We start from the raw sequence: 27,404 nt of genomic DNA, 5'->3' as shown, positions 1-27,404 counted from the left end.
AACCTCTGTTTATCATGGCAACCTACGATTCCTTCAGCATGAACCGTTCTCAAAAGTCGTATACTATGACAAGTTGTGGAGACCTTGTACATTAGCGGGCTCCCCTTCCGTAGCAGGCTTCTGTTTCAGGAGCCAAGGACAACATCGGTGCATATATGTAACTTCTTAGACGTTGCAATCCAGCTGTCTGGTGAAGCACTGAACTTCAATGTTATAGATAACTCATAGATCTGTGACGTGCTCTGAACGTGAAATGAAGATTGCGGCTCTTCAACTTCTATATTGCTCAATAAATACGATAGATCAAAACGTGATTTGAACACCCCGTCGTTAGCCAGAGGCTCTGCAGTGCTCCAGGCCAGCTCTCTGGTCTGTGAAGATCTGTGCCAACTAGATGTCTTTCTTGATATCGTCTCTTCAGTTGTAGCCTTGGGTATGCATTCAATGTTTTGGGTCAATTGCAGGTCACTTGATCTCATATAGATCGATGGTACGTTGGCTCCTTCATCAAGATCCTGTGTTGTGTGTAGAAAAAGCTTGAAGTTCTTTGTCGATGTGGTAGTAGCCGGTTCGATATGAAAGACCAATTTCAGATCTAGACACCTTTTCTTCAGAGCACGCTGGATCCAGCTACAACCTTTTGTATCTGTCTGCTCTACAAATGGTACTTTAAGACTCTGAACTTTGGAGGTCTGTACAGGCCACGGTCCATAAAGATGGTGTTCCATAGACAATCCCGGTACTCTGATTGTAATTGGTATTGATGTTTCTCCATACTCTTCGGACTCGTCTTCTCTTAATGTCACCCAAAGCTCATATTTCGCTTGTAGATTATCCTCATCTTCACAATCATCATCTTGGATATTTGATGGTAACAGTAACTCCAACGGTAGATGGAAAAGCTGCTCATCATCCTCACAAATTGGAGAAACCTGATAATCAGAATAGAAACTGAGCTGATCTGAAGGCGTCTCTATATCATTATTGTCATAGTTTATGAGATCTGGGATCTTCAAGGCAAATCCAAATTCATAGTCACCATCAAGTGCTGTACTCTCGATATCGTTTTCAAGCGGGAACACTGTTTGAACTTCTTTAAAGGACTCATGTGCTGGTATGTCGGCGTCCAGATTTAGGTGTGTAATGGAGTCTTCTTCTGATTTGAGCTGTGATTCCGCTTGAGATGCTGAACCTGAGTGCTGCGATGCCTCTTGCAACTCAACCTGAAGACACCTAACAGAAACCATACCAAATGTTGTAAGGATTAGCTTACCTTGAATAGTTTCGCCATATGTGTAGAGGCCTCTCTTTGGAGAGTCACTCAATGGCCTATTTTGTTTCAAAACCACCCTTAAGAGATAATTTGGCTTGCAAATTGTGTTTTCCAATTCCATTGGTCCTAGAAGAAAGAAAAGACTCCACACGTCGTTATAACTAACCAATAAACCAGGCTGATTAGGTTCTGAGTATTTAAGTCTTACTATAGACGTCTCTTATCTCTTGTTTAGTACATCCCAGAGAATGGGTTACGTCACTTTTATATAACCATAAGCCCAGGCTTTTATGGTGTGTTCCCTTGTTCAAGGGAGCTAACGGTGACTATTTTAAAAGGCTTAACTTCATCGCAGTTAATTACCCTAAATTTTAATGGAAAACCCTCTTAGAATACACGTGGTGTTGTTCTACAGTCACATTGACGTTGTGGGTTGGAATTTCTGACAAGACAAGTTTATTCGCCGTAAAGATATTAGGCATTCATAGCCTTGACTAGTGTCTCAATCGCAATTGTTGCTAACATGAGTCTGCTTGAATCCCATAGTAATCCTCTTATACAATACAATGTATAGTTATTACACTCACAAGTGAATAGACCGTTAGAACCAACTTATTAACTGCAGCATACATATTCAGTCCAGACCATTTACCCGTTACACAATCTTTAGTTCTTACACTGCATGTCCATACAATGGAAGCTCTCTCTCTCTCGTTTCAAACCTCATACGCTGGTGGTGGACTCTTATTCTTCTCGTTATAACCACTTGACCACTTGGAACAGTTGGTTCCTGTGCGAATAAGACCATCTCCCTGCTCTTTAACTGTTCCCATGAACTGTGCCTGTGGCACATCTTCAGCGAGCTCTAATGGTTCAGAGCTGAGTTCACCAGCCTCCACCAGAGGCCCGGCCACTGTCACGCCAACCAGCATTTCAAAGCTTTCGATATCAGAGAACCAACTATCTGATGAACTGCTAAACTTCATGATAACTTTGAGATCATATGTCACTCCAATGTTACACGTTGTGAAAGAAGGTGGAATTGATTCAAGATTCACCTCGTTCAACAGATGCGATAAGTCAATTTGTGATTTGAACATGCCTTCATCTTTCACTGAAACAGCATCCACCATGAGAATCTCCCTGGACTCCGAGGACTTCACCAGTACATTGTTGTGAAAGAACGTATCGTTGAAAGTTCTCGCCCAAAGATCAACTTTTTGAACCAGTGTTATCTCTAAATACCTCAGGAATATCACTGGCACCTCCTTCATAAAGTCTCCAAGAGCGTGTGATGTAAGCAGGTACAACTGGAAGTTGTGCATTGAAGGCACAATGAGAGGTTTCGTGAAGAGTTTCAACCTTAGCTTTGTTGGTGGTCTCTTTTCTGTATTACGGAACCAATCCTTCATTCTTTGTCTCTTTGAAAGGGCCTGTTCTCCCTGGTATATAGTATCAATCAGCTTTGTCTGGGAGAACCTTGAAAGCGCTATTCTTGAAATGTAATGATCCAAAGGTGGGCCCGGCGGCCTGATATCAATCGGCACAACAAGCCGACCAGTGGATGCAAACATGCCCGCTCTATGAACGGACACCTTCAGCTGGTACGTTATTAGAGCATGATCCCCGTTCCCCCAGCCGGCACTGAAGTTAGGCGGTAAAGGTGCCTGTAAGTGGCGTAGCGAGCGGTCAGTCCAATGTTTACCTTCATCGTCAGGGCGCTCATACGACGAGGTGAACCTGTTCGAGTGCAATCTCGTATCCTCATCGCCACAGTGCGCCAGTGTCGGGATTCTGAGGGAGAACCCATACTGGTACTTCCCCTTCGTCAGCGTGAACTTGTCCGCAACAGCAACATCAACAACGTTATGCGGCGGGAACACCGTCTCAACGTCATACAGCACCTCATGGTTCACCGTATCAGTCTCCTTCTCGGTCCTCCACTGATTGCCATCGTAGTATCTGCTCTCCCGTGCTACAGTGCACTGCGACATCCCGCACACCTTCACCTGGATGTTCTTAACAGCCACATCCTTGGTCACCTCAAGCAGCACTTGGCCCTCCACACAGTCGTTGTAAGTGTAAAACTGGCGCTGTGGGTGGTATAAAAGCGGTCTGGGGTCCTTCAGAACGACGCTCAGCGAATAGGCCGACGTTTCAACGCTTTTCAGTACGGATTCACCCATCTTTTGCGCTAGTGGAGCTTGGCCGTTTGTTAATATTCCACTGGGCGTTGCCTGGGCCCGCATCAACTCCAACGCTTTTTCCCCTGATACAAAAAGCCGGCCGCAAGTGCTGCTCATTAGGATTTGGAACGCAGCTTCGGTATTTCGCTTAGAACTTGGTGCAGGCACGCCTCGGCCACGACGGGCGGTGGGCTGGGTGGGCGTGCTGGGCCTAATGAGCCTGGTGGGCCTGCTGAGCCTGCTGAGCTTGTTGAGCTTGTTGAGCCTAATGAGCCTACGCTAGCCTGCTGGGCCTGCTGAGCCGGCTGGGCCTGCTGAGCCTAATGAGCCGGCTGGGCCTGCTGAGCCTAATGAGCCGGCTGGGCCTGCTGAGCTTGTTGAGCCTAATGAGCCTACGCTAGCCTGCTGGGCCTGCTGAGCTTGTTGAGCCTGCTGAGCTTGTTGAGCCTGCTGAGCCTGCTGAGCCTGCTGGGCCTGCTGAGCCTAATGAGCCTGCTGGGCCTGCTGAGCCTACTGAGCCTACTGAGCCTACTGATCCTGCCGAGCCTGCTGAGCCTGCTGAGCCTAATGAGCCTACGCTATCCTGTTGAGCCTAATGAGCCTACGCTAGCCTGTTGAGCCCATGCGAGCCTACTGAGCCCATGCTAGCCTAATGAGTCTAATGAATCTAATGAACCTAATGAGCCTGCTGAGCCCATCGCCTCTACTATAAATAGCTTACTGAGTTGTATTGTGGAACACCAGTGGTTCCATCAAGGCTGTTATATAGTGCGGTTCAATATGTCCCCATATAAAAGAACCTCACAGCTGCGATAGCTTGACGTTCTTCTCCTCTGGATGCTCATCGTGGTAGGACATTTGGACATAGGCCCACAGGAAATCACCAATGGTGGTTGCCATGGCCAAGGAGTATGCGAGTGTGATTGCGTAGAAGAAGTTGGAATTGCCAGATCCCAAGTCGATCCACAGGTGGTAGAAGATTGGGGCAAGGATGATCGAATGGAGGAACAGGAGGGCAGAGAGCAGCACGTAACCCAGATAAGGAAAGCACGGCTCCAAAATCAACAGCAGCGAGAGGTATACCGGCAAGTCTGTCAGTTCAGGGTACGGTTTGCTGAAGTTCAGCCATCCAATGGTCATCACAAAGGCAAACAGGCCTTCTATTTTCAACGCTATTGGTACGACAAATGCAACGTTGTACAGTGAAAATACCATTGTGTAGAATGGGATGAAGAACTCAAACATCTCAGTGAAGAAATACCACCACAGTCCCATATTTGGAGCAATCTTAGAGAATGAAATCACCGTCATATAAGTGGAGTTTAAAAACTTCCAATCTCCGGTTATTTGGTAACTTGCACCGATGAGCAGCCCCACAGACAATATCAACACGGAGATGAAGTTCAGTACATTCCCGGCTCTAGCCACAACCTTTGTCAATGGAATGATGAGGAAAACTGGGGTATAACTCAGATACGAGGCAATTGCAATCCATAGAGCACTTAGGGAAGCGTAGCCTTCAACTGCATAGTACAGGGCACTGACAATGGAGGCGTTCGTAAAGATCATGCTGGACTTGGCCTGGTTAGCTAGCACAGCTATAGGGTTGAAGGCATAGCTGGCACCGACAATCCAAGGTGCCAGCTTTAAGTTTTTGGCTTTGGCAAGCTTGATCAGTGTGATGACGATGTACGCATCAATTAGCGGGTACAGCAGATCGTATGTGCCCTGTAGTTGTGACATCAACGAGACCAGCAGTGGCGCCTGATGTACCAAGCCTCCGTCATATGGATCTAATCCAAGCTCTTGTAGGTATATACCTTCCAACAACGACGCGTGTGAGGTCATCAAGGTTGAGAGTTGTATCGATGACTGCAGCGTCTTTGACACACCAGGCAGGCAAAGCGAGATTGCGCTTCGTAGAACGACTGATCCCGCAACAACCAAGATCTCATTCCTCGAGTACATCTGCGTTTAAATGCTTTAGTCGTTTGCTTACTCTCTTTCGCTCTATGCTTTATACACAACCTGCTTGTGTGTGATGCGCTGTCTCGTTCAACGTTCTCGGATTCTGTCTTACGTAAGCTTACTAAGACATTATGTAATGGATTCTTAAAATAGTTACCCGGCTCAAAGCAGGGGAAAATGGCTGCATATTGCAACCAAAAATCAAATCCATGCACACCAATGGCATGTTGCATACTGCAGCAAAACTTTAACTCACGGGCAAAGTGTGTCGATGACTTGAAGGTCTACGGTAGAAAGGTCAGATCACAATTCAGGCATAGACCAATAGCCCTAATATCGGGGACCACTCACTGGACTCAGTGGGATGGAATAGGAGTCAAGAGGTTGGTGTCTGCTCATTTTCACCTCAGTGTAGACCGGAGATTTGTAGTTGACACTCGTCAACGTTGTCGTACCTTGATTTGTGAATTTAAATGCCAATCTTTAATGGTTCTAGATGAATACATCGAATATGCAACAGATCTGAGTGGTTTGGGTTATTCTACACGTAATGTGAGATCAGCTAGTTAGCACGCATGGGAATAGTTAATCGTGGTTTATGTTCAAGAGTTGACCTTTCGACCCCAACCTTTGTACTGCGCCCCCTCCCCGGCACTTTTGCGATGGAATAACAACTCTACGATAAACTGTCCGTAGTAGGGCTAACTAGCAGTTAAAGAAAGGGTTTTTCAAAACTCCTGTATCGTGTGATGCCGGACAACAATGCCTGCACAATTAATTGGAATCTTCGATTAGTGAACTCGCCAAACGTATTCCATGACATCCTTCAAGCTCTCCTCAGCCCAATAGAACAAAAAGCGCATGAAATGAATGGAAAACGTGCCAATTGCGGCGAAAGATCCCTGAACAGGCATGTGCCCGATATCATACGAGCTGCATTTACAACATCAACCCCGTACTCATTGGCGAAATATTAAACACCAAAAACACTTGGCTAGTCACATACACTAAGAAAACACAGCACTTTACAAAACAAGATTTTTCCAGCCAAGACTTCAACTACGCCGTTGAACCTCATCCACGTGGATCGTCTTTAATCCCCTGGCTTAGTCTTTCCCAGTGTGAACATTTGCCTATTTCTTTCCCACAATACAATCTTACAGTCGTTCTGTTTGTAAATATCAGTTCTATGAACCCATCATAGCCAGATTAACGGTCGTTATCCTGGCTCACACGATTCTCCACGCCCTGTCAAATTGCTTACAAAGCATATTGAAAATTCACAGTGGGAAAAGGGAATCAACGGATTTTTTCTGCTTGCTCAATGTATGCTATGCGCGTTTAAGCACCCTCATACAGGTACATGCTCTGGGCGGCTGCCTTGCTTGTTGGTTGGAGACACATTATGTATATTGCTCAGTGATGGAGAAGGCAATATAAAGTCCTTGAGGGCTCGATAAATTCCATCGGATAACTCAGTCGTAATGCTCTACTATCTAAATACTTCTACAGTGTGATCTAGTCTTTGTTCGGTAGGATCTACTAGAGGGTATGACCGAGGATGATTCGTTAAAGCGGAATACGATTGCACTATCAAAAGAGGTGTCCAAGGCTTCCGCAGGGGAGTATGCCTCTCAGCCACAAGACTGTGAGCACTACCGTATGACGGTAAGCCAAGTGGAGAAGCTCTTCAGCACTAACGTGTTAGAGGGCTTGTCCACGAAGAGAGCGGAGGAGATGCTGGCGGCGTTTGGTGAGAATACTCTTGGTGATGACCAGAAGATCTCGCTCACCAGTATTGTGATCCATCAGACCTTCAATGCGATGATCCTGGTGCTCTTCATCTCGATGGTTATCTGCTTCGGTGTCAGGGATTGGATCTCGGGTGGTGTCATTGCCTTCGTTGTCTTTATCAATGTCGCCATCGGCTCCCAACAGGAGTACAAGGCTTCAAAGACCATGAACTCGTTGAAATCCTTGTCCTCCCCAACTGCTAGAGTGTACAGGAATGGTGAATTGACCACCATTGCGACGAAATGCGTTGTCCCAGGTGATATCGTCCAGGTCAAGGTTGGAGACACCGTTCCTGCGGATATTAGAATCGTCGAATGTTTGAACTTTGAGACTGACGAAGCGCTGCTGACCGGTGAGTCCTTACCAGTCGCTAAAGATCAGACAGTTGTCTACGACGACGTGATTGGCGTCGGTGATCGTCTCAACATGGCCTTCTCTTCATCTATCGTCACTAAAGGTCGTGCAACCGGTATTGCCGTTAAGACAGGGCTCAGCACTGAGATTGGTGAGATTGCGCAATCTTTGAAAGGAACCAAAAGATCCTTAAAAGGTGACGAAAATACCTCGACAATGACAAACCTGTGGAATGTCACCAAAGATGCTATTGGAACCTTCTTGGGCACCACTGTGGGTACTCCATTGTCCAGAAAGTTATCCAAGCTGGCCCTGATTTTGTTTGCGATTGCTGTTGTATTTGCCATCATCGTGATGGCTTCTCAAAAGTTTGTTGTGACAAGTGAAGTTGCCATATATGCCATCTGTGTTGCTATCTCCATGATTCCATCCTCGTTGATTGTTGTTTTAACAATCACCATGTCTGTTGGTGCAAAGGTTATGTCCAACAAGCATGTCATTGTGAGAAAGTTGGACTCTTTGGAGGCTCTAGGTTCCATCAATGACATTTGTTCAGATAAAACTGGTACTTTGACTCAAGGAAAGATGATTGTCAAGTCATGTTGGGTCCCTTCTGTTGGTACTTATCAAGTTATTAACTCTCAAGAGCCTTTCAACCCAACTATTGGTGAGGTTAAGTTCCAGTTGTTGTCTCCATATGAGCTATCCCAATCTCAGGATGAGAAGAGCTCGGCGTACCAGGATCTCAGGCCAAATGATCTATTCAACAAGTGGTTGGAAACAGCCACGATGGCCAACATTGCTACTGTTTTCCAAGATGAACATGGTGATTGGAAAGCACATGGTGATCCAACGGAAATTGCAATTCAAGTCTTTGCACACAGAAACAACTATGCTCGTGAACAGTTCACTGAAGGTGAGGATGCGCCTTACAAACATCTTGCTGAATTCCCATTCGATTCCTCAGTCAAAAAGATGTCCGCTATATACTCAAAAGTCTCAGATCCGAATCACAAGCTCATTTATACAAAGGGTGCTGTCGAACGTGTGCTTGGAAGCTGCGTCAACTGGTATGTCAACGGAGATCTTACACCATTGACTGAGAAAGATGTTAAGGTCATTGAGGATAACATGAATGCCATGTCATCTGAAGGTTTACGTGTCCTGTCGTTTGCTCACAAGGTCGTTCCAGGTTCTTTCGACATCACCAACCGTGAAAATGTAGAGTCTGACCTGACATTCCTGGGTTTGGTTGGTATCTATGATCCCCCTCGTCTGGAATCTCGTGGTGCTGTCAAAAAATGTCACAGAGCTGGTATCAATGTCCACATGTTGACTGGTGATCACCCTGGTACGGCAAAGGCGATTGCCCAAGAAGTTGGTATCTTACCACACAACCTATACAACTACTCTCAGGAGATTGTTGACGTTATGGTCATGACTGCTCAACAATTTGACGACTTGAGTGATGAAGCAGTTGATAAATTGCCGGTGTTACCATTGGTTATCGCCCGTTGTTCTCCAAAGACGAAGGTCAGAATGATTGATGCATTGCACCGTCGTAACAAGTTCTGTGCTATGACTGGTGATGGTGTCAACGACTCTCCATCTTTGAAGAAGGCCGATGTTGGCATTGCCATGGGTATTTCCGGCTCAGATGTTGCCAAAGATGCCTCTGATATTGTTTTGAGTGATGATAACTTTGCCTCTATCATCAATGCAATAGAAGAAGGCAGAAGAATGAACGACAACATTCAGAAGTTTGTGCTACAACTCCTGGCTGAAAACGTCTGTCAAGCTTTGTTCTTGATGATTGGTCTGGTCTTCAAAGATGATAACGATGTGTCTGTTTTCCCGTTGTCTCCTGTTGAAGTGTTATGGATCATTGTTGTTACGTCATGTTTCCCTGCCATGGGCTTGGGTGTTGAAGCTGCTCAACCAGACGTTATGGAGAAAGACCCGAAACCCTCTAATGAGTCTGTCTTTTCCTGGGAAATGCTTATCGATTTGTTCATCTATGGTGTCATTCTGACGATTGCTTGTTTGGCTTCGTTCACCACTGTTATGTATGGCTTTGGCGATGCCCAGTTCGGCTATGACTGTAACAACGGTCCTAGCGATGTCTGTAGATGGGTGTTCCGTGCTCGTTCGTGTGCATTTGCTACCATGACATGGGGAGCTTTGATCTTGGCCTGGGAAGTCATTGATATGAGACGTTCGCTATTTGCCATGAAGCCAGATACTGACACACCATACACGCAGGTTTTCAAGGATCTTTGGGGTAACCAGTTCTTGTTCTGGTCAGTCATCGGAGCATTCCTCTCTTGTTTCCCTGTTGTTTATATCCCAGTCATCAATGACAAAGTGTTCTTACACGGGTCTATCGGTAAGGAATGGGGTGTTGCCTTTGCTTATACTGCTGCTTTCTGGGCTGGATGTGAGCTTTACAAGTTCTTCAAGAGACTGTACTTCAAGGTAGAACACTCGCATAACCCAGAGTACGATTTGGAGAGAAAGAACCCATTCGACCGTTATGTATCTTTCTCTAGAGCAAACACCGGTATGGAGAAGACCATCCTAGTCCATGACACTACTGTTCCCGTCACTTAATCCCATTTCTTCTTCATAAAGCTCCGTTAGTTAAATTACATTTTACAGATACTAGCCCACCTTGTAAGCCCAGCCTATTCCTTCTGCTTCACTAGTGACGCCAGGAATTCCAGCTCCTCCTGTTCTTGCTGTAGTTTCCTCTGCGCATTCTCCTCAGCCAGAGTAGAATGTTTCTTCTTGGTCTTCTTCTGCTTTGTCCGTGCTTGGTTCATCCTTCTCTGTTCCAATATGCTTGTCCTGCTATTCTCAGGATCGTGCAAATGTTGAACCTTCATGGCCAGTATTTCTCTAGCTTTCTTACGATTCTGCTCCCTTGATCTTGTAGCTTGGCACTCTACAACAATCCCAGTTGGCAGATGCTTCAGCTGTACCTTTGAGTTGGTCTTGTTGATCTTCTGCCCACCAGGCCCACTACCACCTTTGAGAAACACTTCGGTTATTTCATCCTCGTTGATCTTCGGCCTTGGTGGCAGCTTATTGGCCCTTACGTGAGCGCTGCGTGCTGTGGAGAACAGCTGTCGCTGTATTGGCCATAGGAACTGTCTCATGATCGCTCTTCGATGGTGTGAAAGCTGCCGCTCTTCTACTTAAATCGTGCCTATTGTTTACTTTTGGAGGCTGGTGAAGTTGTGAGAGAGGGAGAAGTAAAAGCTTACGTAATCACCCATCATTATTTTCGGTAGGGCCACTATTGTTGGGGAAGCCATCCTCGAGGCCATTTTGGTGATGATGAGCTGATGGCAGATTACACCCGGTACGCTCTCGTGTTCCCTCTGTCAGTGTGCTGAAGAGCAGTATTAAGTACTAAGAGTGGAGTGATGTTGTCTCTGCCCTGTGATGTCGTGGACAGGATCATATCCTTTCTACCACAAAGCGATGTGATCGCCTTAGCATGTTCTCAGAAGAAGTTCCTTGAGCCGTGTATGAGAAAGCTGTACAGGAAGATCTATGTGAGGAGGAACCCGAATCTCCATGATGATGGCTGGTTTGTTGAGTCGCTGAGAACAGAGGTCAGTGGGCTGAGCTCGATGTTTAAGCGTGAGGACCAGAACGACTACCTCATCTATCTGAAATGTGCGGTGCTTGTGGAGAGCCTGGCGAAGTACGGCCACTACGTACGTGAATTCACGATATATGACGCCGTGTTCACAGAAGACGGTGACGCTGAATGTCTGGGTAGTGTAATCGATGCTCTGAAGAAATGCTGTCCAAATATTGAGAAACTGAACGTGTTTGATGAAAGAGTTAAGGCCTTTAACACGCCATCCATGAAAAACTGTATTACAGATGACCTCGGTGAGATTGCAGGACTACAACCGCTCGAGTCATTGACGTTGAAACTACATAAGTACTCTGAGGCTTTGAATCTGCCACCACTGGATAAGCTGGCATCTCTGAAAGAGTTGATCGTGGTGGATGAAGAATTTGCAAGTTTAAGGCTCTTCAAGCGACTTTCAGATGCTGGAATGGCAAAGCTGAACTTGAACAGACTTGTATTCGACCATACACACGGTGTGAACGATTATAACACCGCCTTGAGGGAACTGACCTCGGAATTCATCGACAATTGTATTGAACTGTCGAGCCTGAAAGAGTTAGAAATGACTGTTGGGTGTCAAGAAGAAGGATGCGCTTGTCTGAGGACCTTTCTGGATGACATCGCACCAAAACTGACAAGTCTAGAGAAGGTATCATTCCAGGAGTACACCTTCCAGAAGGACCACTATCTAACTGAAGAGTGGGATGTGGACGTTGGTAGGTTTCTTTTGAACATCCCGTCAAAGATTAGATACCTATCTGTACGCCATAATCCACCATTGGACGGTAAGCTCCTGAATGCTCTTGAAGGAAACTACTTAAGAAGACGGAAACTGTACGAAAACATTGTTCCCCATTTAAAGGATCTAGAGGTGTTCATATGTCCAACCTTCTTACAGAGCTGTGCCTGCTATGAGATCTTGCCCTCGGACCTCTTGTGGAACGGATGTGAATGTGCATTCTGCTCAAAGTTCCTGCCTCTTTACGACAAGTATCTACAAGACCATGCCTATTTCGACACAGACGATGGCGATTTTAAAGATATGATCTCTCCCAGGTTATTTGGACTGTTTGGGTGGGAACTCTGTCACAGAATGCAAAACCAATACGACTTGAATGCGCTATCAACACCTCCAACTGTCACATATTGGGACTTCCATGGGTTCCAGCACATTTCATGTTTCAACGACGTTAAGGAGTGCGATTTCAACAAGATCCTCTTCGAGCCTCTGGCAATCTGTGTATCGCATTTCATGCTGGACTCTGTGAAGTTCTTGGTGAAGAATTGTCCAAAACTCAACACCGTCGTGTTAACAGGCATCTACTTCACTGTGGACAGTGGTGAAGTGAGATGCGTTTACGATTCAGAGGATACGTTTGTTTACTGAAGACTATTAGCGGTACCCTCACCAATTGCTCAATCTGTAGAAGGCCGTTCTGAGACAGTGCCATGCAAGAGAAGCCATGGAACACGCACGCTCGAAATCTAAGCCCGGCAAAGACAAGGACTAATGTCCTTGTACTGACGTGCACCCTGGTAGGGCAGGCGGATTTTCAAGATATCGGCATCGGTCTACAAGTGCCACGACGGCATGAGAGATGGCACCCTCGCTGCTGAGCAAGGGCCCCGCCAACGCTCAACCCCGGGAGCCTTGGAAGAACCGAGAGGGCATACACCTTTGCCGACGCTTAGAGCGTGAACGAGAGAGAGAGCCATGGTCCACGCCTACGCCATACGTGGAATTGTAGCAACACCCGCAAAGCAGAGTAGCACATTTGCACACCTAAGACATACAACATAGCATGCGACGCATGAACAAGACGAGCCATCGATCCACAGAGCAATTGCTCCCTGCCACCCGTCTCACTGGCCTCAGGCTCCTTATCTCTGATCGCTCCCGCTGTCTCCATCCGCACACCGCTGTCCCCATCCGCACACCGCCGCCACTATCACGCGTTGCTCTTCAGAAAGAGGTGGCCCACAGCCAAAACCGGAAACCCGAATTTCAAATTTCACGTGGAGCGCGTCGCGCGTCTGTTTACATTTCTTAGGTAATCATGCAGCAAAAAAAAGGGCTAAAAGGGAAGGGAAAAGGTTTAAGAGCGCGTTTCTGCTGTTTCACGTACGGGAAGTGCTACAGCAAAGCAAAAAAAAGGTAGTGAAGAAGGAACAGAACCCCATCTCACAAAACCCGTGTTCAAAAACTGAGAGCAGACGCTTTTCACCAACCTTTCCGTTATACACTTGAAGGCATTCGGTGTTTTGAGCGGTTTCGTAATTCAATTCACACGGGGAGGAACTGAGACAAGCGGAGGAAGTGTACGATTCATTCATTTATACACGAGTTCAGTCACGCCGTTTTCTCCTACAAAGAAGGAGGTCCACCATATCAAAAGCTCTGTGTGTGTGTGTGTGTGTGTGTGCTTTGCAAAGCGCTATAGACCCATATTAACCCTGGTGTGTATCCGTGTGTGCTTTTTGCGTTGTGCTAGAGCCCAGCGTACCCGGAAGGAACGAGCTTGAAACAGCAGAGAGAGAGAAAGCAGAGAAAGGGAACAAGGACGATGTCTCCAGGTGAAGACCTCAACACAAACCTGATTAAATCATTGACTTCTGTTCATCTTCCGCCACCTCCTTCGGGCCACCATCAACATCAAGAACAACGCTCGCCCCTGGCAGAGTATTCCACGATCCCTGTTATAGAGCCGCTGAGACCAAAGAGGACGCCAGTGGAGGCGAAAACAGACCATTCAATACAGATCAATACTGTGACTCCTGTGCAGACAAAGGAGGCGGTTTCGTTGCAGAGAGACACGCACTCAATAGAGAACACCACTGAAGTAGCGCTACAGAGCTCTAAGCAGATGAGTGGTGCTAGATCTAAGCGCTCAAGCGCCACGTCGGTCGACGTTGTACAACCGCTCACCACTCCTCCACATACTGTCTCTAGAGCGGAATCTGGCGGGCGGTTGAAGAAGAACAAAGTCCAGGACACTCCAACTGTTACTCAAGGACGGCCAAAGAGATCGGCAAAGGATCCACTCTCACCACAGTACTCTTCACCTTCCAACTTTCAGCCGGAAAAGGTTGTTGCTTCTGCTAGAAAGGTCTCGAAGCCACCGCAACCTTCCTTTGTCCAATCTTCAAAGCCTCTGAAGAGACAGGTCAGGGAACAACGTTCCGCCCAGCAGCAAGAACAGGAGCAGTATCCTCAACAGGAACAACAGCTTGAGGAAGTGGAGCTTCCTTCGCCTTCAAAGATGCCAAAGATCATTTGCGACTCTCCTCAAAAGCCACCGTATTCGTACGCCGTCTTAATAGGCATGGCTATCTTGAGAGGCAAGAATCGTAAGCTGACGCTTTCGCAGATTTACCATTGGATCTCATCGACTTTTAAGTATTACAAGATGGAGGACGTTGGCTGGCAAAACTCCATCAGACACAATCTCTCGTTGAACAAGGCGTTCATCAAAACCGATAAATCAATCGATGGGAAAGGTCACTATTGGGAAATTGTGAAAGGTCATGAGATGCAGTTTTACAGAAATAAACATGGAAAGAAAGTACAAACTGTCATACAACCTGTTCCTCCACCAAGACAGTTGAAACCAGCTCCTCTTAGTGCTTCAAAGTCGCTCTCTTTGAATCCTCCAGCAAGAAGTCCTTCAACTTCTGAAAGTGACAATTCAGAGGATGAACATGAGCCCTCAAATACCCAGACGCCAAAGGCACAGATCAGATCAACCGATACTCAGTTTGGTTACCTGGACAGAACTCCTCTCAGAAAATCGAACTCGGCCATTGGTCTCCAAAGGTTTGCTTTGCCAAAGGTTGTTGTAACGGATGCGGATGAAGTGGATGTCTCTACCAACGACTCACTAATTCCAAGAAAGAAACAACAACTAAAGGCAGTATCTACAGGAAATGGGCAATTGACAAATATTCCACAATTAGAGGCACCTGAGACTAGCTGGGCAGCATCCGCTCTTGGGGAACGTATCATATTTGGTCAGGTGAAACCTGATTCGCCTGAACAATTGAAGCCAAATTTACCCTTGACTTCGTCTTTCAGCTGTAACACCAATTATGAGCTATCTCCACTGAGAAGACAGGAAACTGGTCCGCTATTAGAGCCTTTGACGCCAGGATCACGTGTAGCATCGTTTGCTACTGCTCTCAACGTTCAATCATCGCAATCGTCAGTGAGAACACCTCTACGAAATGCAAATTCGAACAGTCAGAATCTCCCTAGTGGCATCATGAGTGCTAATTCCCATCTTTTGCAATTCTTACGTACTCCAACTGCAAAGACACGTACCCCAAATGGCAATACCAACAGCATTTTGAAAAAATTCTGGCCTTCACCTTCAGTGATGGATGATTTCTACACTTCACCGTCAGTTCCGAGAAATGGAGAAGGGTCATACCATGAAACGCTTTTTGGCTCACCAGAAAAGCAGCCGAGAAGACAATTGTTCCAAGAGAATTCTGGAACCTATGACTTATTCGGTGTGGATATCTGTTCTGTTGTGCAAAGAGCTGTGGATAGTTGCCATGAAAACAGGCTGGACTCTCTGGTTGAGAAAGATGGATCTTCTACGGATGACGATAATGACGATGATCACTAACTATGTGTTGCTTTGGGGGGGTTGTAATTTTATGGATTTTGGGTTTGTTTTGTCTGTTATTTTTATTTTTTTGGTTGTCTTTTTAAACTTGACTCGTTGAAGCGATGGTGATGTCGACTTTTCATGAGTTGTTGTGCTATTACAAAGGCTTCTTTGGTTATTTTATTTCAATATGTTCTTTAACTCTTCTATCGGGTAATTGCAAAGACTCGTAGGCTCTATACAAGTTGATCTGTAGTGTCTTGGTACGGTGATTCGAGATTTACCTTCGCCATCAACTGGTGCTGCGCGGCCCGTCTGGTATTGACTTTAATGCCTGGTCCTTCGTTGATAGTCTGATTTTGAAACTAACGAAATCAACGCCTAAGGAGTCTTCTAAAACTGTAGCGTAAGATTTCGTATATGTCATCGCAAGCGTGTATATGGTGTGGATATGTCAGAATGATGCTAACCTGAGTACCGTTAGTATGGAAAAGATTTGCCTCGTCCTTTATTTATTAAAAGAGGGCATCTCAAAGATCAAAGAACACTCTTGCACAGACTGTCGATAAAAGTGAAACGACCTGTCGACCTCTCCTCTACACTAAAATTGAAGCATGTTCTGCTGTTATTGCTTCTGCGTACCAAGGCAAACTCTTTAACCTCTGGTAATAGAGAAGTACGATCTTCTGAATTTGTGGGTGTTGTTGGCTCAACATTGGCAAATTCAACAATAGTCTCTTCTATTGTTAATCCCATCTCTGTAATCTCCTGTTGAACAATCTCTCTAGCGGTATATAACAGCTGCACATAACGATTGTGTTGAGATAGAAAGTCACCAATCTTGCTAATGTAGTCCTCAAGTTTATTATATTCTTCATCGTTTTGAAGAACATCTTTAAGCAATTCAAGGTGATCATTTGTAGTTAATCCTGGATCTAGTGTATAATTTTCTGCAGACTTCTCTTGACCATTTTCTTGAGCTATCATACCATCAGCTCTATGGAATAAACGCCTATAGATGGTCATTGAATAAGTTCCACCTCTTGAATCGCCAGTACTCTTTGAACCCAAGTACGATATTGAAAGCATTGTATTGATTGTTCGAGAGTATCTGGACGTGATTGGATCCAATAAGATGTCCTTCATGTACTTTGAAGGTTCTTTGAAAATCTCACCGAGTAAAACTTTTGTCCGTGTCGCAACAAAAAGATGGTAATTCAGTATTGATAAGGAGAGCTTGACAATAATCACAACACTATTCAAGGTCACCTGGATTACAAACTGAGTTCTGCGGTCTCCGTGGTCTCTGCTATTGTTGTTCGTCATAAACTGGATCATCATTCTCATTAAAACCGTTGGTGTTATCTTCAATGATCTATTCAAAGTTGGGACCGTAATCAAAAGCGCCATCACGTCTAATTTCTTCCGACGCTCTCTCTGCTATTTATGCTGCATTTCTTCGCCTATCTCTTATTTTATCAGCCATAGTTCCATTATCAAGTTCAGGTTCAGGTTCAGGTATGGGCGGCTGTTGTGGCAAGTCTATAATCTCTGCAGGGGTATTCTGTGACAAAACTTGAAGGTTCCTTGGCTCCGTATCTTGTTCTCATAACAGGTCAATTAGTCCGTCTCAATAACTAGTGGGTCTTCTTGTTGTGTCGTACTTCCTTCGTTTGAAGTTACCGCTGTGGTTCTGGATTAGTCGCTGATGTTTCTTCTTCAGGTTGAGGACGTCGTTGGAAGGTTCCAATGAGAGTTCTTTGGGGTTTCTCTGGTTGTTCTCCAGTCTCTTTTCTTCCCTTGTTGAATCTTTTGTTTATGAGTCCATTGTGTTGTGATGTTTTAAACGTTGTGTATAAAGCTGTATTGGTTTTGTGTCATTTTTGTGTTGATAAGAATTCAAAATGTAAACAATGCCTATTAGAATTGGAAACATCCTTACATTTTTTCGATTGCTAGGGTAACGATGAGCCAGAATTATATATAAGAACACATATGGTGTGGATCATTTTGGAAAAACCACTGATATAATCCAGTTGAAAGTCAGTATATATGACAATATAGATCATTGCTACGGTATGACGGTTCCAGGCTTCCCAAATTTTGTTTCGTTGTTGATATATAAGCAAATCTATGTGTTTTTCTTGATTATACCATACAAACCATGAATGGTTATATCTCAGAAAATATTGAAGGTAACATGATCATGCTGTATATATCTCTTAATTCGGATAAGAGCTACATTGTGGTACAATTTGGAGAAATTTGAAATGGGGTTTGCTATTTTTATTACTGTCCTTCTAATATTTTTGATAGATAATGAACCTACCTTTTTTGAGTTATTCATATTACACTAACACCATGACGCTGTATTGAGAAAATATAGCATTTTCGTTAACACTTTAACTTAACTCTGATCTATATTCACATTATCTCTAGTTACATCGGATGGTACCTAAGGAACTCACCATCTTCAATGCTCAATTGAATATTGTAGCATAAGAGACTATCCAATACGACTAATTATGTGGCCCAACCAAGTATCAGGCTCTATGAAGCTACACGCCCGTATAACTCCACAAACATGGATTTACGACAGTATGGCCGAGTGGTTAAGGCGGGAGACTCGAATTCATTTCAAGCCATCTACTGGGCTCTGCCCGCGCAGGTTCGAATCCTGCTGCTGTCGAGATTTTTTTTTCAAAATTGATTATATAAACAGCCATCACAAAGCTTACGTAATCTCATCGCCCGCCACAGCGTTTGCACAGCGATTTTTTCTCTTCCTTTCACAGCTTAAGCAGAGATGGCGATGACGGTGACGATGTTTCGAGGCAAATCTTCTACAATAAGCCATCAACTCCTTGAGATTCCTCTCGCGGTATTCTATTAATTTGCTTATTGCCACAGAGATCTCGGAATCTAAACACAGATGGTCAGACCAAGAACATCGCGAGCAAAGAAAGCTCCAGACGGGTTCCACAACATTGAACCCACGTTGAATTCCTTCGAGGACAAGCTCAAGGATGCTCAGGCCACTGCGCTATCGAAAACAGGACGAAAGAGTGAGTCGCTGTGGGAAATATTCCGTATCACGCACCAGAAGTCAAGGTACGTGTACGAGTTGTACTACAAGAAGAAGGCCATCTCCAAGGAGCTGTACGATTGGTTACTGAAGCACAGGTACTGCGATGCCAACCTCATCGCCAAATGGAAGAAACAGGGTTACGAGAACCTGTGTTGTATCAAGTGCATCCAAGGCTCAGAGAACAACAACGGTGGGACCTGTATCTGTCGTGTTCCAAAGGCCACGCTAGAGAAGAATGAGAACATCAAGTTCAAAGAGTGCGTAAACTGTGGTTGCAGAGGATGTGCCAGTAGCGATTGAGCTTGTCCAATTATGTCTGCTGTTGATATGGCCTCAGCATATTTGATGGAGTGCGAGCTGAGAAATCACAACAAATAAACTGTGCGGTAGCGCTGGAGAAGCAAGTCCGTACTGAGGCCAAGAAGAAATGGGCTCCACAGAGGAAATGAATAGGGCGTTTAAGAGCTTAGCGCTGAAGTTCCAACAGCACAACCCACAAGTCTCGTTATGGAGACTTTTGCCGTGTCTTGAGACAGACGTGCCATGCCATCTTGCAATGGTTGGAATGACAGATGACACGCTACTCAAGTTGTTGAACTTGCCGCTCAAGATCAACCTCAACAACGGTGTCTATAGAGATAACATCAGATTGATTTCCGTATAGCTGATACCATTCTAATTCCATGTTCTTCACGTTTCAACCGCTTTGTTGTTGTTGTTGTTGTTGTTGTTGTTGTTGTTGTTCCGCTACTAATCTATAACCTCAGCGCTTTGTCAACCAAGTTGTGTTGTTCATTCTCATGGTGAGAGGCATTCCTCACAGGACCGGAAAGGTTGACGAGGTATTGGTGGATTGCGAGCTGTATGGACTCTGCCGCTACGTGATTGAGTCCTTCCCATGGGTGTTCATGCTTCCGAATGAGACTGAAGAGTCAGTGCCATTGGCAAATGCCCTTGTTGTGGCGTTGTTCCTGCTCCAGCGTAGCTGTGATGACGTTCTACAAAGGATTAGACGGAAGAAAGCTATTGAAATAGGCAACGAGGAAAGTCGCTCAACTTGGTTTGACGATCTGATTGAACTGGTCAAATGGCCGTTCTACCGTCCTGATGATAGGGAGTTTCCAGTGGAAGTTTGGAGAAAGGGAACCATCTTGACGTTACGTGATAACTACAATTCCGGTATCTACCTTTCGTTGTATCCCAGGATGGACTGCCTAAGAGGCACATTGATGACTCAACATTTGAACCAAGTTATTGAGCAATCATCTACCTTGAGGAAGAAATTCACGAGAGGAATTATCGCCAGGGAAGTATTCAAGATCTTGGGTCTAACGAAACCTGGGTTTGCAGTTGATCATGGCTCCTTGGTTATTAGGAGCCCCGGAGTGGAGAATGGTCAGCTGAAGCCTGATGTGTGGAAAGTCGGTGTCAAACAACGTGATATTATCCTTAATGCTACGAAGAGCAAAAGAGGGTCGGTTGGGAATACATCTGTTGATTCACTTGATTCATCCAATAAGTCTATGGGTCCTTTAAGGTAGCTAACAAGCTTGATTACCAAAAGAAATGAATAAAGATTAAAGCGGTGCTAAAAGAAGGGCGAAACAAAAGGAATAATACATCAAGCTACTTTACCAATGATAGCTTGTACCCGAGGATCTCTATGATCAAGCTCTTTCAACTTACCTATATGGTGAACCGTCTTTGCTATTGTTTGAATCAGAAGGTTGGGCTTTAAAGGTTTTGAGATGTACTCATCCATTTGATATTGTAAGCACCTTTCTCTGTCTCCTAACATTGCATGAGCTGTTAGAGCAATGATTGGAACTCTTATACTCAGGGGATTTATTGGACGCATCTCCTTTTCCCATTCACGGATCTTCTCAGTAGCTTCAAACCCTCCCATGATTGGCATTTGAACATCCATCAGTATAACGTCGTACTTGTTCTGTTTGACCTCTGTGATGGCCTCTTCACCATTCTGTACAACGACAACCTCATGCCCGTACTTCTCCAGAATACGAACCGCAAGCTTTTGATTCACCAAGTTATCTTCTGCAAGTAAGATCGTGTACTTCTGTGGAGTATTGTCATCTGATGGAACAACACGAGATTCCAATGCTGGGTTGAGATAGCCAGCAAGATCCATCAAAGAGCAAGGCGTATTACCATGGGACTGTATACCAAGATCGAGACATTCCTTCATATTCAATTTGGGGATCTTATGATTGAGAAGAACGAATGGAATATACTTGATTTCAGAAAGATCACGTAGTTGCTTCCCGGTTTCAAGAGAATCAATGATAATCACGTCGAACTTACTCTGTTCAGATTCGCTCACCTCTGAGATATCACGCACAACTGTTGGTCTCAGGTTGAGCTCAAGCAAGTCCTTTCTAATCTGTTCTGTGTCCTCTGGGGAGTGCCTCGTGGAAACAAACAATATTTGGTGTAAGTTGAAGGTTAGAAGCTTCTCATCTCTCTTAAAAGGGTTCTCCTGTGCAGGTGTAACACATATAGTGAAGTAAAACCTGGATCCCTCTCTGTATTTGGAGGTAACCCAGATCTCACCTCCCATCAGATGAATGAGCTTCTTGGAAATAGACAGACCAAGACCAGTACCTCCAAACTTTCTTGTAGTGGAGCCGTCAGCTTGGGTAAATGTCTCAAAGATCAAGTCCAGCTTATCCGTAGCAATGCCAATACCAGTATCGCTAACACAGAATTCAAGCATGAGTGGATCTGACTTTGAAGATGGCTTGATATTCACATCTGCAGGCCCAACAACATACTTTGAGTCTTGGACAGTAGTGGATATCGTTTCATCAAGAGATTTCGTTGCCTTTCTCACCATTAGTTTAACATGTCCTTCTGATGTGAACTTGATGGCATTACCAACCAAGTTCAAGATCACTTGTCTCAACCTGAAAGAGTCACCAACCAGGGAATCTGGGAACGAGTTATCAACCTGATATATCAGTTCCAACGGCTTCTCTATTGACTTGACGGCCAAGGTCTTCAAAGCACCAAATACAGTTCCTCTCAGTGAGAAATCTGCCTCCTCGATAGTCATTCTATTGGCTTCAATCTTAGAGATATCAAGAATATCGTCAATAATTGTCAACAGGGAATTAGCCAGATTATGAACCGTACTCAGCATTTCACGTTGATACTGTGTCAGTTCGGTGTCCAGAGTTAACTGTGTATAATTCAAGATACCATTGAAAGGGGTTCTCAGCTCATGGGAGAAGATACCCAAGAACTCAGATTTGGCACTGTTTGCCAGTTCTGCAGCTTCTCTGGCAGCAGTGTTTCTCTTGATGGAGTCTCTCAGGTTGAAAACCATCTGATTGATCTTCGTCTTCAAGGTATCCATCTCACCAGAGGCTTCCACTGTGATAAACTTGGTGAAATCACCATCAGTCGCAGCTGCCGTTATTTGAGCAAAGGCACGGACTTGTGAGGTAAGGTTGGCTGCCATGACGTTCACGTTGGTGATGATTTCCTTCCAGAGTCCATCAACATCAGATACTTGGGCTTGAACACCTAACTTACCTTCGACACCAACATCTTTAGCAACACGAGTCACTTCAGAGACGAAAACCTGTAGAGAGTCAACCATCTTGTTGATGGTATTCTTCAACTCCAAGATCTCACCTTGGGCAACAACATGGATCTTCTGAGACAAGTCACCATGTGCAACTGCAGTGGTGACTGTTGCAATTGAACGCACCTGGTTCGTCAAATTGGTGGCCATCGCATTGACGTTATCAGTGAGATCTTTCCAAGCACCTTCAACGCCGTTAACGACGGCTTGACCTCCAAGGATACCCTTTATACCGACATCTGTCGCAAGTGATGTTACCTCCATAGCAAAGGTCTGTAGAGAGTCCACCATTTGGTTTATGGTGATCTTCAACTCCAAGATTTCACCTTTACAATCTGCAGTGACCTTTTTAGACAAATCACCTTTCGCCACTGCAGTGGTGACATTGGCTATGTTTCTCACCTGGTTAGTTAAGTTCGTAGCCATGGCGTTGACGTTATCTGTGAGCTCCTTCCATATTCCCTCTGCACCGACAACAACGGCTTGGCCTCCTAGACGGCCCTCAACACCTGTTTCTCTGGAGACTCTGGTCACTTCAAAGGCAAAGGTCTTCAACTGCTCAACCATGGTATTGATGATGTTTTGCAACTCCAGGATTTCACCCTGGGCATGGACGTTTATCTTCTTGCTGAGATCACCATCTGCCACTGATCTGACAACGTCAGCTATTTCTCTAACCTGGTTCGTCAGGTTCAAAGCCATCGTGTTCAGCGTATCGCTGAGAACCTTCCACTCACCTTTTGTTCCAGTGTACTCTGCCTGACCACCAAGCTCACCGTGTGCCACCTCTGTTGCGATCTTGGTGACCTGGCTGGTGTAGCTTCCAATCTCACACATCATGAGGTTGAAGGCGTGCTGTAAGTCCCGTATCAGTGGATCAACCATAGGACTCGTTTCTATGTCCAAGGGCTCAGGGAAGTCACCGTCCGCAACACGGCTCAAATTCTTCACAAGTGCACTCAAAGACCTTCTGTTCACTGCAGACGTTGTTTGTAAAGTGCTTATCGTACATTGTTGTTGTTCAAGAGTTTGAATGACATCAAGACGGAACTTCTCGAACTGGGCTGGGTTCTTAACCACCTGCTCAAGCTTCTGCTGTGATTGCAACAGTGAGAGAACTTCACAAGTCATTGTTTCCAGCAGCAGGTTCTTCATCACCTTTTAGCGCACTGTAACTGTAATTCCACGGGCGATTGACAGGTGTTGATATATGCCGATGTCGACGATTTTAGATCAAGAAGAAGGATTAAAAATAGAAAGGGAAAGAAAAGACCTGGTTATATTATTTTCTGCAAACTCTCATCCTGACGAACCTGTTGCACTACGTCGTTAATCACCAGTGCAGATGTGAGAATCACCCACAAGTCGGTGGACGAGCACCAAATTAAGAAATCGTGTAAGGGGTACGTCCAATGCGCACGAGGTAAAGTGCTTCCCACCATGTTGAGCTGCGTAATGGGAACGATGGGGACAGAAGTGTGCATAAGAGACGTGCTCTTTGAAGAGAAAACTGTGTATTTTCCTCAGTTATTGACACTTCATTTCAGCATGGATTGGACAACGGTAGTGGCTGACATCAGAAACTGTTCCTACATGGGATTATTGGGAGCCCAAGATCGATCATTGCTTATACCTCTGCACGCTTGGAAGATCTCTACTATCGTTTTCGCTACAACATTACAGTGACAGAACACATCAGGGCAAGCTGAAGAGATGGAGGAGATCAAAGTTATCGTTCGCACTTGGACATGAACGCATCGCATTCGAAGATGCACCTTCAGCCGGGACGTGAGCCAACTTGGACAAGCAATTAATACCAGAATTGCACCTAAAATGACACCAGTGGGAGTCGTTTCTAAGCCAACAGGGAAGTCCGACACAAGAAAAAAGCCGATTTCCTCGCATATTGGCAACAGCCAGGCTGTCGAATCAATTAGTCCACGTCGTTCAAGATCAACTCACCAACCAGAGAGAACCGTTGGCGATTCAGGTACAGCAGTGAAACTGGAAGATGAGACCAAATTTATGGCAATCTGTGCCTATTTTTATAACCACGGCAAAAGCCCATGAAGAAAAAAAACAAAGAATGCACTTATGACGTCATAGATGCATGCAGTCACATGTGGTGTCCGGATGGTGAGATGTCCGGGTGTTTATATGGCGTGGGGTCTCCGATGATGGCTTAGTGATGCGATGAGACTCATTTTATGTGAGCACTGGAGGGACAATGAGGGCTCCCATAGATGTCTCTTGGGGTTGACATGAAGCTGGTGCCCAGTGGAGCCCTCACATGCCCGCTGAAGCTAGTCCTGGTGCCTGTTGCTGTGATAGGATGCGGGAAGACAACCACCGCGTTGACGTTACAAGGAGCCTTGCGGGAACATGTAGGCGTTGTTATCAACGATGAGGTTCCCCAAGGAAGGAAGTCCAACAAGTTGTTTGTGCAGCGGTGCTTGGATATGCTGGCTAGTGAGAATAAGTCTATTGTTGTCCTGGATAGAAACAACCACCTAGAACGAGAGCGAGAACAGATATTTCGAGACTTCGAGGAACTCAATACCGGGAGCCATAAACTGGGTAACGTCAGGTTTGTATGTCTGGACTTCCTTGGTGGTAAATCACCAAGATCTAAGGACATATGGGGGATAACAACGAGGAGAGTCAGCCGTAGAGGCGATAACCACCAATCGATCAAGGCTATATCAGATGGTGATCAATATGTGAAGAAGATAATGGGAGGGTTTGTTTCGAGGTTTCAGAGAGTCGATGTGAAAAGAGAACCCGATCACTTCTTCGACCTGGTGATTAGACTCAATGTGACCAGTGATTCAAATTCTTCTCTACAAAATGCAATAGAGATATATGGAAAGGTGAAGGAAAAGTACCCAGAGGTGGAGTTACCTCAGTGCGACGACGAACAATGGCGTCGTAGTTTCCAACAAGCACTAGATTTCAAGCCAACATTCTCTAAAAACATGAAGAAGAGGAAAGTCACAGGAGAAGAAACGAATGGAAGTTCCAGATCTAAGTCAACCAAGAGGGATATCATCCAAATGCTAAGGACTAGGAAAGAGAGACATCGATAAATAGAAACGTACACCATTAAAAAGAATGCACAGTGAAGTTACGTAGCTCCTGTGTATAGTAATGTCTTGCCTGGATGAGTTTAAGATCATTGATCTTCAAATATGATGGAACAGGCTGGCTCCTAGATGTATATTTGTTAAGCTCATGTTCATAGGTTAACGTCAACACTTTCTCCACTATGGATAACACTTCGTTTAATGCATATGCAAGTGGTAAGTTCTCCAGCTGGGTATTAATGTTAACACTCGACCCATATTTCTCGTTGTACTTGTAGATGGCACTTGTCAATAATCCACTGAACAGATCACCAGAGCCTGAGAACTGAGCAGGGATGGTTTGCACTTTGAAATAAAACGACTTGAAGACACCTTGAAGAATACGAGTAGAGCCTGCACTATACAAGCTTGCCGAGTCATTCGAGAGCTGTACGCTTGTAACGATCAAATTCTCAACGTTGTATAACTCGTTAAATGTATCAATGGCATTTTTGAACGACTCAAGATCTGTAACTTTGACACCACTTAACACTTCCAATTCTAGCTGGTTTGGCGTGACAACAGACACCAACCCACATCTCAGTATATGCCTGTACAGGTCAACGTTTCCCTGGCTAACGTAGATTTTACCATTATCACCTAGCACGGGATCCAAGATCCATTTAACCCCATGGCTTGCAAGGTCTTTACACATGTCAAACACCACCGATAACGCTTCATCACTCGGAACGTACCCGGTCAGCACGGCATCATAATTGATGCCGATATCCTTCAGTCCTCTGTAGAACTCCTTCAGGGTCTCAGGACCGAACTTGGTGCCCTTGAAGCTCCCATACGCTGGGTGATTGGAGAATTGAACGGTGTTCAAACAATCAACGTCCCATCCACGCATTTGAAGCGGGAATGTCGCTGCTCTGTTACCAACATACCCATGTATAACGTGTGATTGTATCGACAGCAGCTTGTTTGTCGAGTGCGGCCCCTTTGTCATCTCGTTCTATGGGCTCAGCTTCCCTCACGCTGAGATATCCCGCCACAGCCTGGATGAGTAATAATGAAGTGTGAGGCCTGTTGTGTTGAACAACTGTGCCGCCTTATCAACAGCCACACCCGCACACCACGAGATGGGGAGGGGGGAGCGCATGAGGCGGTTACCACAGCAACGAGTGTTCAAGAGAGTATTATATATACACATTTTATCGATAATCGAAGCAAGATTCACGAGGTGTCGGTGGTTGCTGTTTGCTTAAAGACGGCCATTGGTGTGTTGTAGTGTCTTTGGAGGCCTCCATTAGCGTTGGGAAGGGAGGTGGTGGGGGAGTAGAGCGTGTCTTCTCGGTGTTCAACATCATTCTAGTACAATGAACGGTATTGTTCCAAGCTTCATGGTGGGAGAATGTTAACTGTTGGTGTCACAGGGTGAAACTATCGATTGAGGTTTTAAGACCATTGTAGTGGTGCCTTTGTCTTTGATTTTGCACAGTCTCTCCAACTTGGGTAGTGGAACACCCAGCATATCACATTAGAGATCCCAATAGGTTATCCATAGGCCACGCTTCTCGCTCTTAACCAACCCTGTTCTTGAGCCCAATTGCTGATAAAGAGCTCGGTAACCGAGCGAGCTCCGTCTCTTTAATATTACAACCTACAACTTGTCCTGTATCGAACCGCAATGGACGTGGCTGCGTGTCCTACAGGCAGAGCATCTCCTTCCAGCAACCACTGCAGACAGACCCGGCACCACCATCACGCTCCACAGAGCCCACATGTTCACTTACAAAGGCAGCTACAC

General features: G+C 45.2%; 14 protein-coding genes and 1 non-coding gene across 15 annotated transcripts in view; 8 read left to right on the top strand and 7 right to left on the bottom strand.

Moving 5' to 3' along the window:
* CYBJADRAFT_23724 (uncharacterized protein) overlaps positions 1-39 on the top strand; it is a 775-nt gene extending 736 nt beyond the window's left edge. The window contains exon 2 of the mRNA XM_020217596.1: positions 1-39. This exon is cut by the window's left edge and continues 11 nt beyond it. The gene's annotated coding sequence lies outside the window, so the exon portion shown is untranslated.
* An 86-nt stretch (positions 40-125) lies between these two features.
* CYBJADRAFT_174445 (uncharacterized protein) lies at positions 126-1,394 on the bottom strand (the record flags this gene model as incomplete). The annotated part of the gene is made up of 1 exon (XM_020216580.1): positions 126-1,394. The coding sequence occupies one exon, from the start codon at positions 1,392-1,394 to the stop codon at positions 126-128; it is 1,269 nt and encodes a 422-aa protein (XP_020069223.1).
* Positions 1,395-1,657: 263 nt separating this feature from the next.
* Positions 1,658-3,532, bottom strand: CYBJADRAFT_168851 (uncharacterized protein). Its single transcript, XM_020215533.1, has one exon. The coding sequence runs from the start codon at positions 3,457-3,459 to the stop codon at positions 1,990-1,992; it is 1,470 nt and encodes a 489-aa protein (XP_020069222.1). The 5' UTR covers positions 3,460-3,532; the 3' UTR covers positions 1,658-1,989.
* Positions 3,533-4,174: 642 nt separating this feature from the next.
* Positions 4,175-5,456, bottom strand: GAB1 (GPI-anchor transamidase subunit GAB1). Its single transcript, XM_020215532.1, has one exon. The coding sequence runs from the start codon at positions 5,425-5,427 to the stop codon at positions 4,261-4,263; it is 1,167 nt and encodes a 388-aa protein (XP_020069221.1). The 5' UTR covers positions 5,428-5,456; the 3' UTR covers positions 4,175-4,260.
* A 1,462-nt stretch (positions 5,457-6,918) lies between these two features.
* Positions 6,919-10,252, top strand: CYBJADRAFT_168849 (potassium/sodium eff). The gene has a single exon (XM_020215531.1). It carries the CDS (start codon positions 6,979-6,981, stop codon positions 10,183-10,185), a length of 3,207 nt encoding a protein of 1,068 aa, XP_020069220.1. The 5' UTR covers positions 6,919-6,978; the 3' UTR covers positions 10,186-10,252.
* Positions 10,253-10,259: 7 nt separating this feature from the next.
* On the bottom strand, positions 10,260-10,733 carry RSO55 (Rso55p; the record flags this gene model as incomplete). The annotated part of the gene is made up of 1 exon (XM_020213418.1): positions 10,260-10,733. The coding sequence occupies one exon, from the start codon at positions 10,731-10,733 to the stop codon at positions 10,260-10,262; it is 474 nt and encodes a 157-aa protein (XP_020069219.1).
* A 223-nt stretch (positions 10,734-10,956) lies between these two features.
* Positions 10,957-12,696, top strand: ROY1 (Roy1p). The gene has a single exon (XM_020215530.1). It carries the CDS (start codon positions 11,004-11,006, stop codon positions 12,609-12,611), a length of 1,608 nt encoding a protein of 535 aa, XP_020069218.1. The 5' UTR covers positions 10,957-11,003; the 3' UTR covers positions 12,612-12,696.
* Positions 12,697-13,673: 977 nt separating this feature from the next.
* HCM1 (Hcm1p) lies at positions 13,674-16,112 on the top strand. The gene has a single exon (XM_020217594.1). The coding sequence runs from the start codon at positions 13,789-13,791 to the stop codon at positions 15,850-15,852; it is 2,064 nt and encodes a 687-aa protein (XP_020069217.1). The 5' UTR covers positions 13,674-13,788; the 3' UTR covers positions 15,853-16,112.
* A 242-nt stretch (positions 16,113-16,354) lies between these two features.
* On the bottom strand, positions 16,355-16,604 carry CYBJADRAFT_168846 (uncharacterized protein). Its single transcript, XM_020215529.1, has one exon. The coding sequence runs from the start codon at positions 16,588-16,590 to the stop codon at positions 16,372-16,374; it is 219 nt and encodes a 72-aa protein (XP_020069216.1). The 5' UTR covers positions 16,591-16,604; the 3' UTR covers positions 16,355-16,371.
* Positions 16,605-18,428: 1,824 nt separating this feature from the next.
* CYBJADRAFT_t131 lies at positions 18,429-18,523 on the top strand. The gene has a single exon. It is a non-coding gene; the product is annotated as a tRNA-Ser (tRNA).
* A 243-nt stretch (positions 18,524-18,766) lies between these two features.
* Positions 18,767-19,497, top strand: BUD31 (U2 snRNP complex subunit BUD31; the record flags this gene model as incomplete). Its single annotated transcript, XM_020213417.1, has 1 exon — positions 18,767-19,497. One exon carries the CDS (start codon positions 18,767-18,769, stop codon positions 19,220-19,222), a length of 456 nt encoding a protein of 151 aa, XP_020069215.1. The 3' UTR covers positions 19,223-19,497.
* CYBJADRAFT_163754 (uncharacterized protein) lies at positions 19,479-20,463 on the top strand (the record flags this gene model as incomplete). Its single annotated transcript, XM_020213797.1, has 2 exons — positions 19,479-19,580; positions 19,690-20,463. The coding sequence occupies 2 exons, from the start codon at positions 19,479-19,481 to the stop codon at positions 20,461-20,463; spliced, it is 876 nt and encodes a 291-aa protein (XP_020069214.1).
* Positions 20,464-20,543: 80 nt separating this feature from the next.
* On the bottom strand, positions 20,544-23,660 carry CYBJADRAFT_130096 (histidine kinase osmosensor; the record flags this gene model as incomplete). Its single annotated transcript, XM_020212895.1, has 2 exons — positions 20,544-21,668; positions 21,729-23,660. 2 exons carry the CDS (start codon positions 23,658-23,660, stop codon positions 20,544-20,546), a joined length of 3,057 nt encoding a protein of 1,018 aa, XP_020069213.1.
* Positions 23,661-24,790: 1,130 nt separating this feature from the next.
* CYBJADRAFT_163752 (uncharacterized protein) lies at positions 24,791-25,615 on the top strand (the record flags this gene model as incomplete). Its single annotated transcript, XM_020213796.1, has 1 exon — positions 24,791-25,615. The coding sequence occupies one exon, from the start codon at positions 24,791-24,793 to the stop codon at positions 25,613-25,615; it is 825 nt and encodes a 274-aa protein (XP_020069212.1).
* BUD17 (putative pyridoxal kinase BUD17) lies at positions 25,397-26,678 on the bottom strand. Its single transcript, XM_020215528.1, has one exon. The coding sequence runs from the start codon at positions 26,601-26,603 to the stop codon at positions 25,632-25,634; it is 972 nt and encodes a 323-aa protein (XP_020069211.1). The 5' UTR covers positions 26,604-26,678; the 3' UTR covers positions 25,397-25,631.
* Positions 26,679-27,404: the final 726 nt, after the last annotated feature.

This window comes from Cyberlindnera jadinii (genome assembly GCF_001661405.1).
Source record: "Cyberlindnera jadinii NRRL Y-1542 unplaced genomic scaffold CYBJAscaffold_12, whole genome shotgun sequence".
In the NCBI taxonomy this organism is placed as follows: domain Eukaryota; kingdom Fungi; phylum Ascomycota; class Saccharomycetes; order Phaffomycetales; family Wickerhamomycetaceae; genus Williopsis; species Williopsis jadinii.
Note: the sequence above shows the minus strand (reverse complement) of the source record. Positions and strands in the feature narration are given on the sequence as shown.

Bases quoted from the DNA above. Each gene is read 5' to 3' on its own strand.
- CYBJADRAFT_168851 (XM_020215533.1), bottom strand. From the start codon at position 3,459: ATGGGTGAATCCGTACTGAAAAGCGTTGAAACGTCGGCCTATTCGCTG.
- GAB1 (XM_020215532.1), bottom strand. From the start codon at position 5,427: ATGTACTCGAGGAATGAGATCTTGGTTGTTGCGGGATCAGTCGTTCTA.
- CYBJADRAFT_168849 (XM_020215531.1), top strand. From the start codon at position 6,979: ATGACCGAGGATGATTCGTTAAAGCGGAATACGATTGCACTATCAAAA.
- ROY1 (XM_020215530.1), top strand. From the start codon at position 11,004: ATGTTGTCTCTGCCCTGTGATGTCGTGGACAGGATCATATCCTTTCTA.
- HCM1 (XM_020217594.1), top strand. From the start codon at position 13,789: ATGTCTCCAGGTGAAGACCTCAACACAAACCTGATTAAATCATTGACT.
- CYBJADRAFT_168846 (XM_020215529.1), bottom strand. From the start codon at position 16,590: ATGGGATTAACAATAGAAGAGACTATTGTTGAATTTGCCAATGTTGAG.
- BUD17 (XM_020215528.1), bottom strand. From the start codon at position 26,603: ATGACAAAGGGGCCGCACTCGACAAACAAGCTGCTGTCGATACAATCA.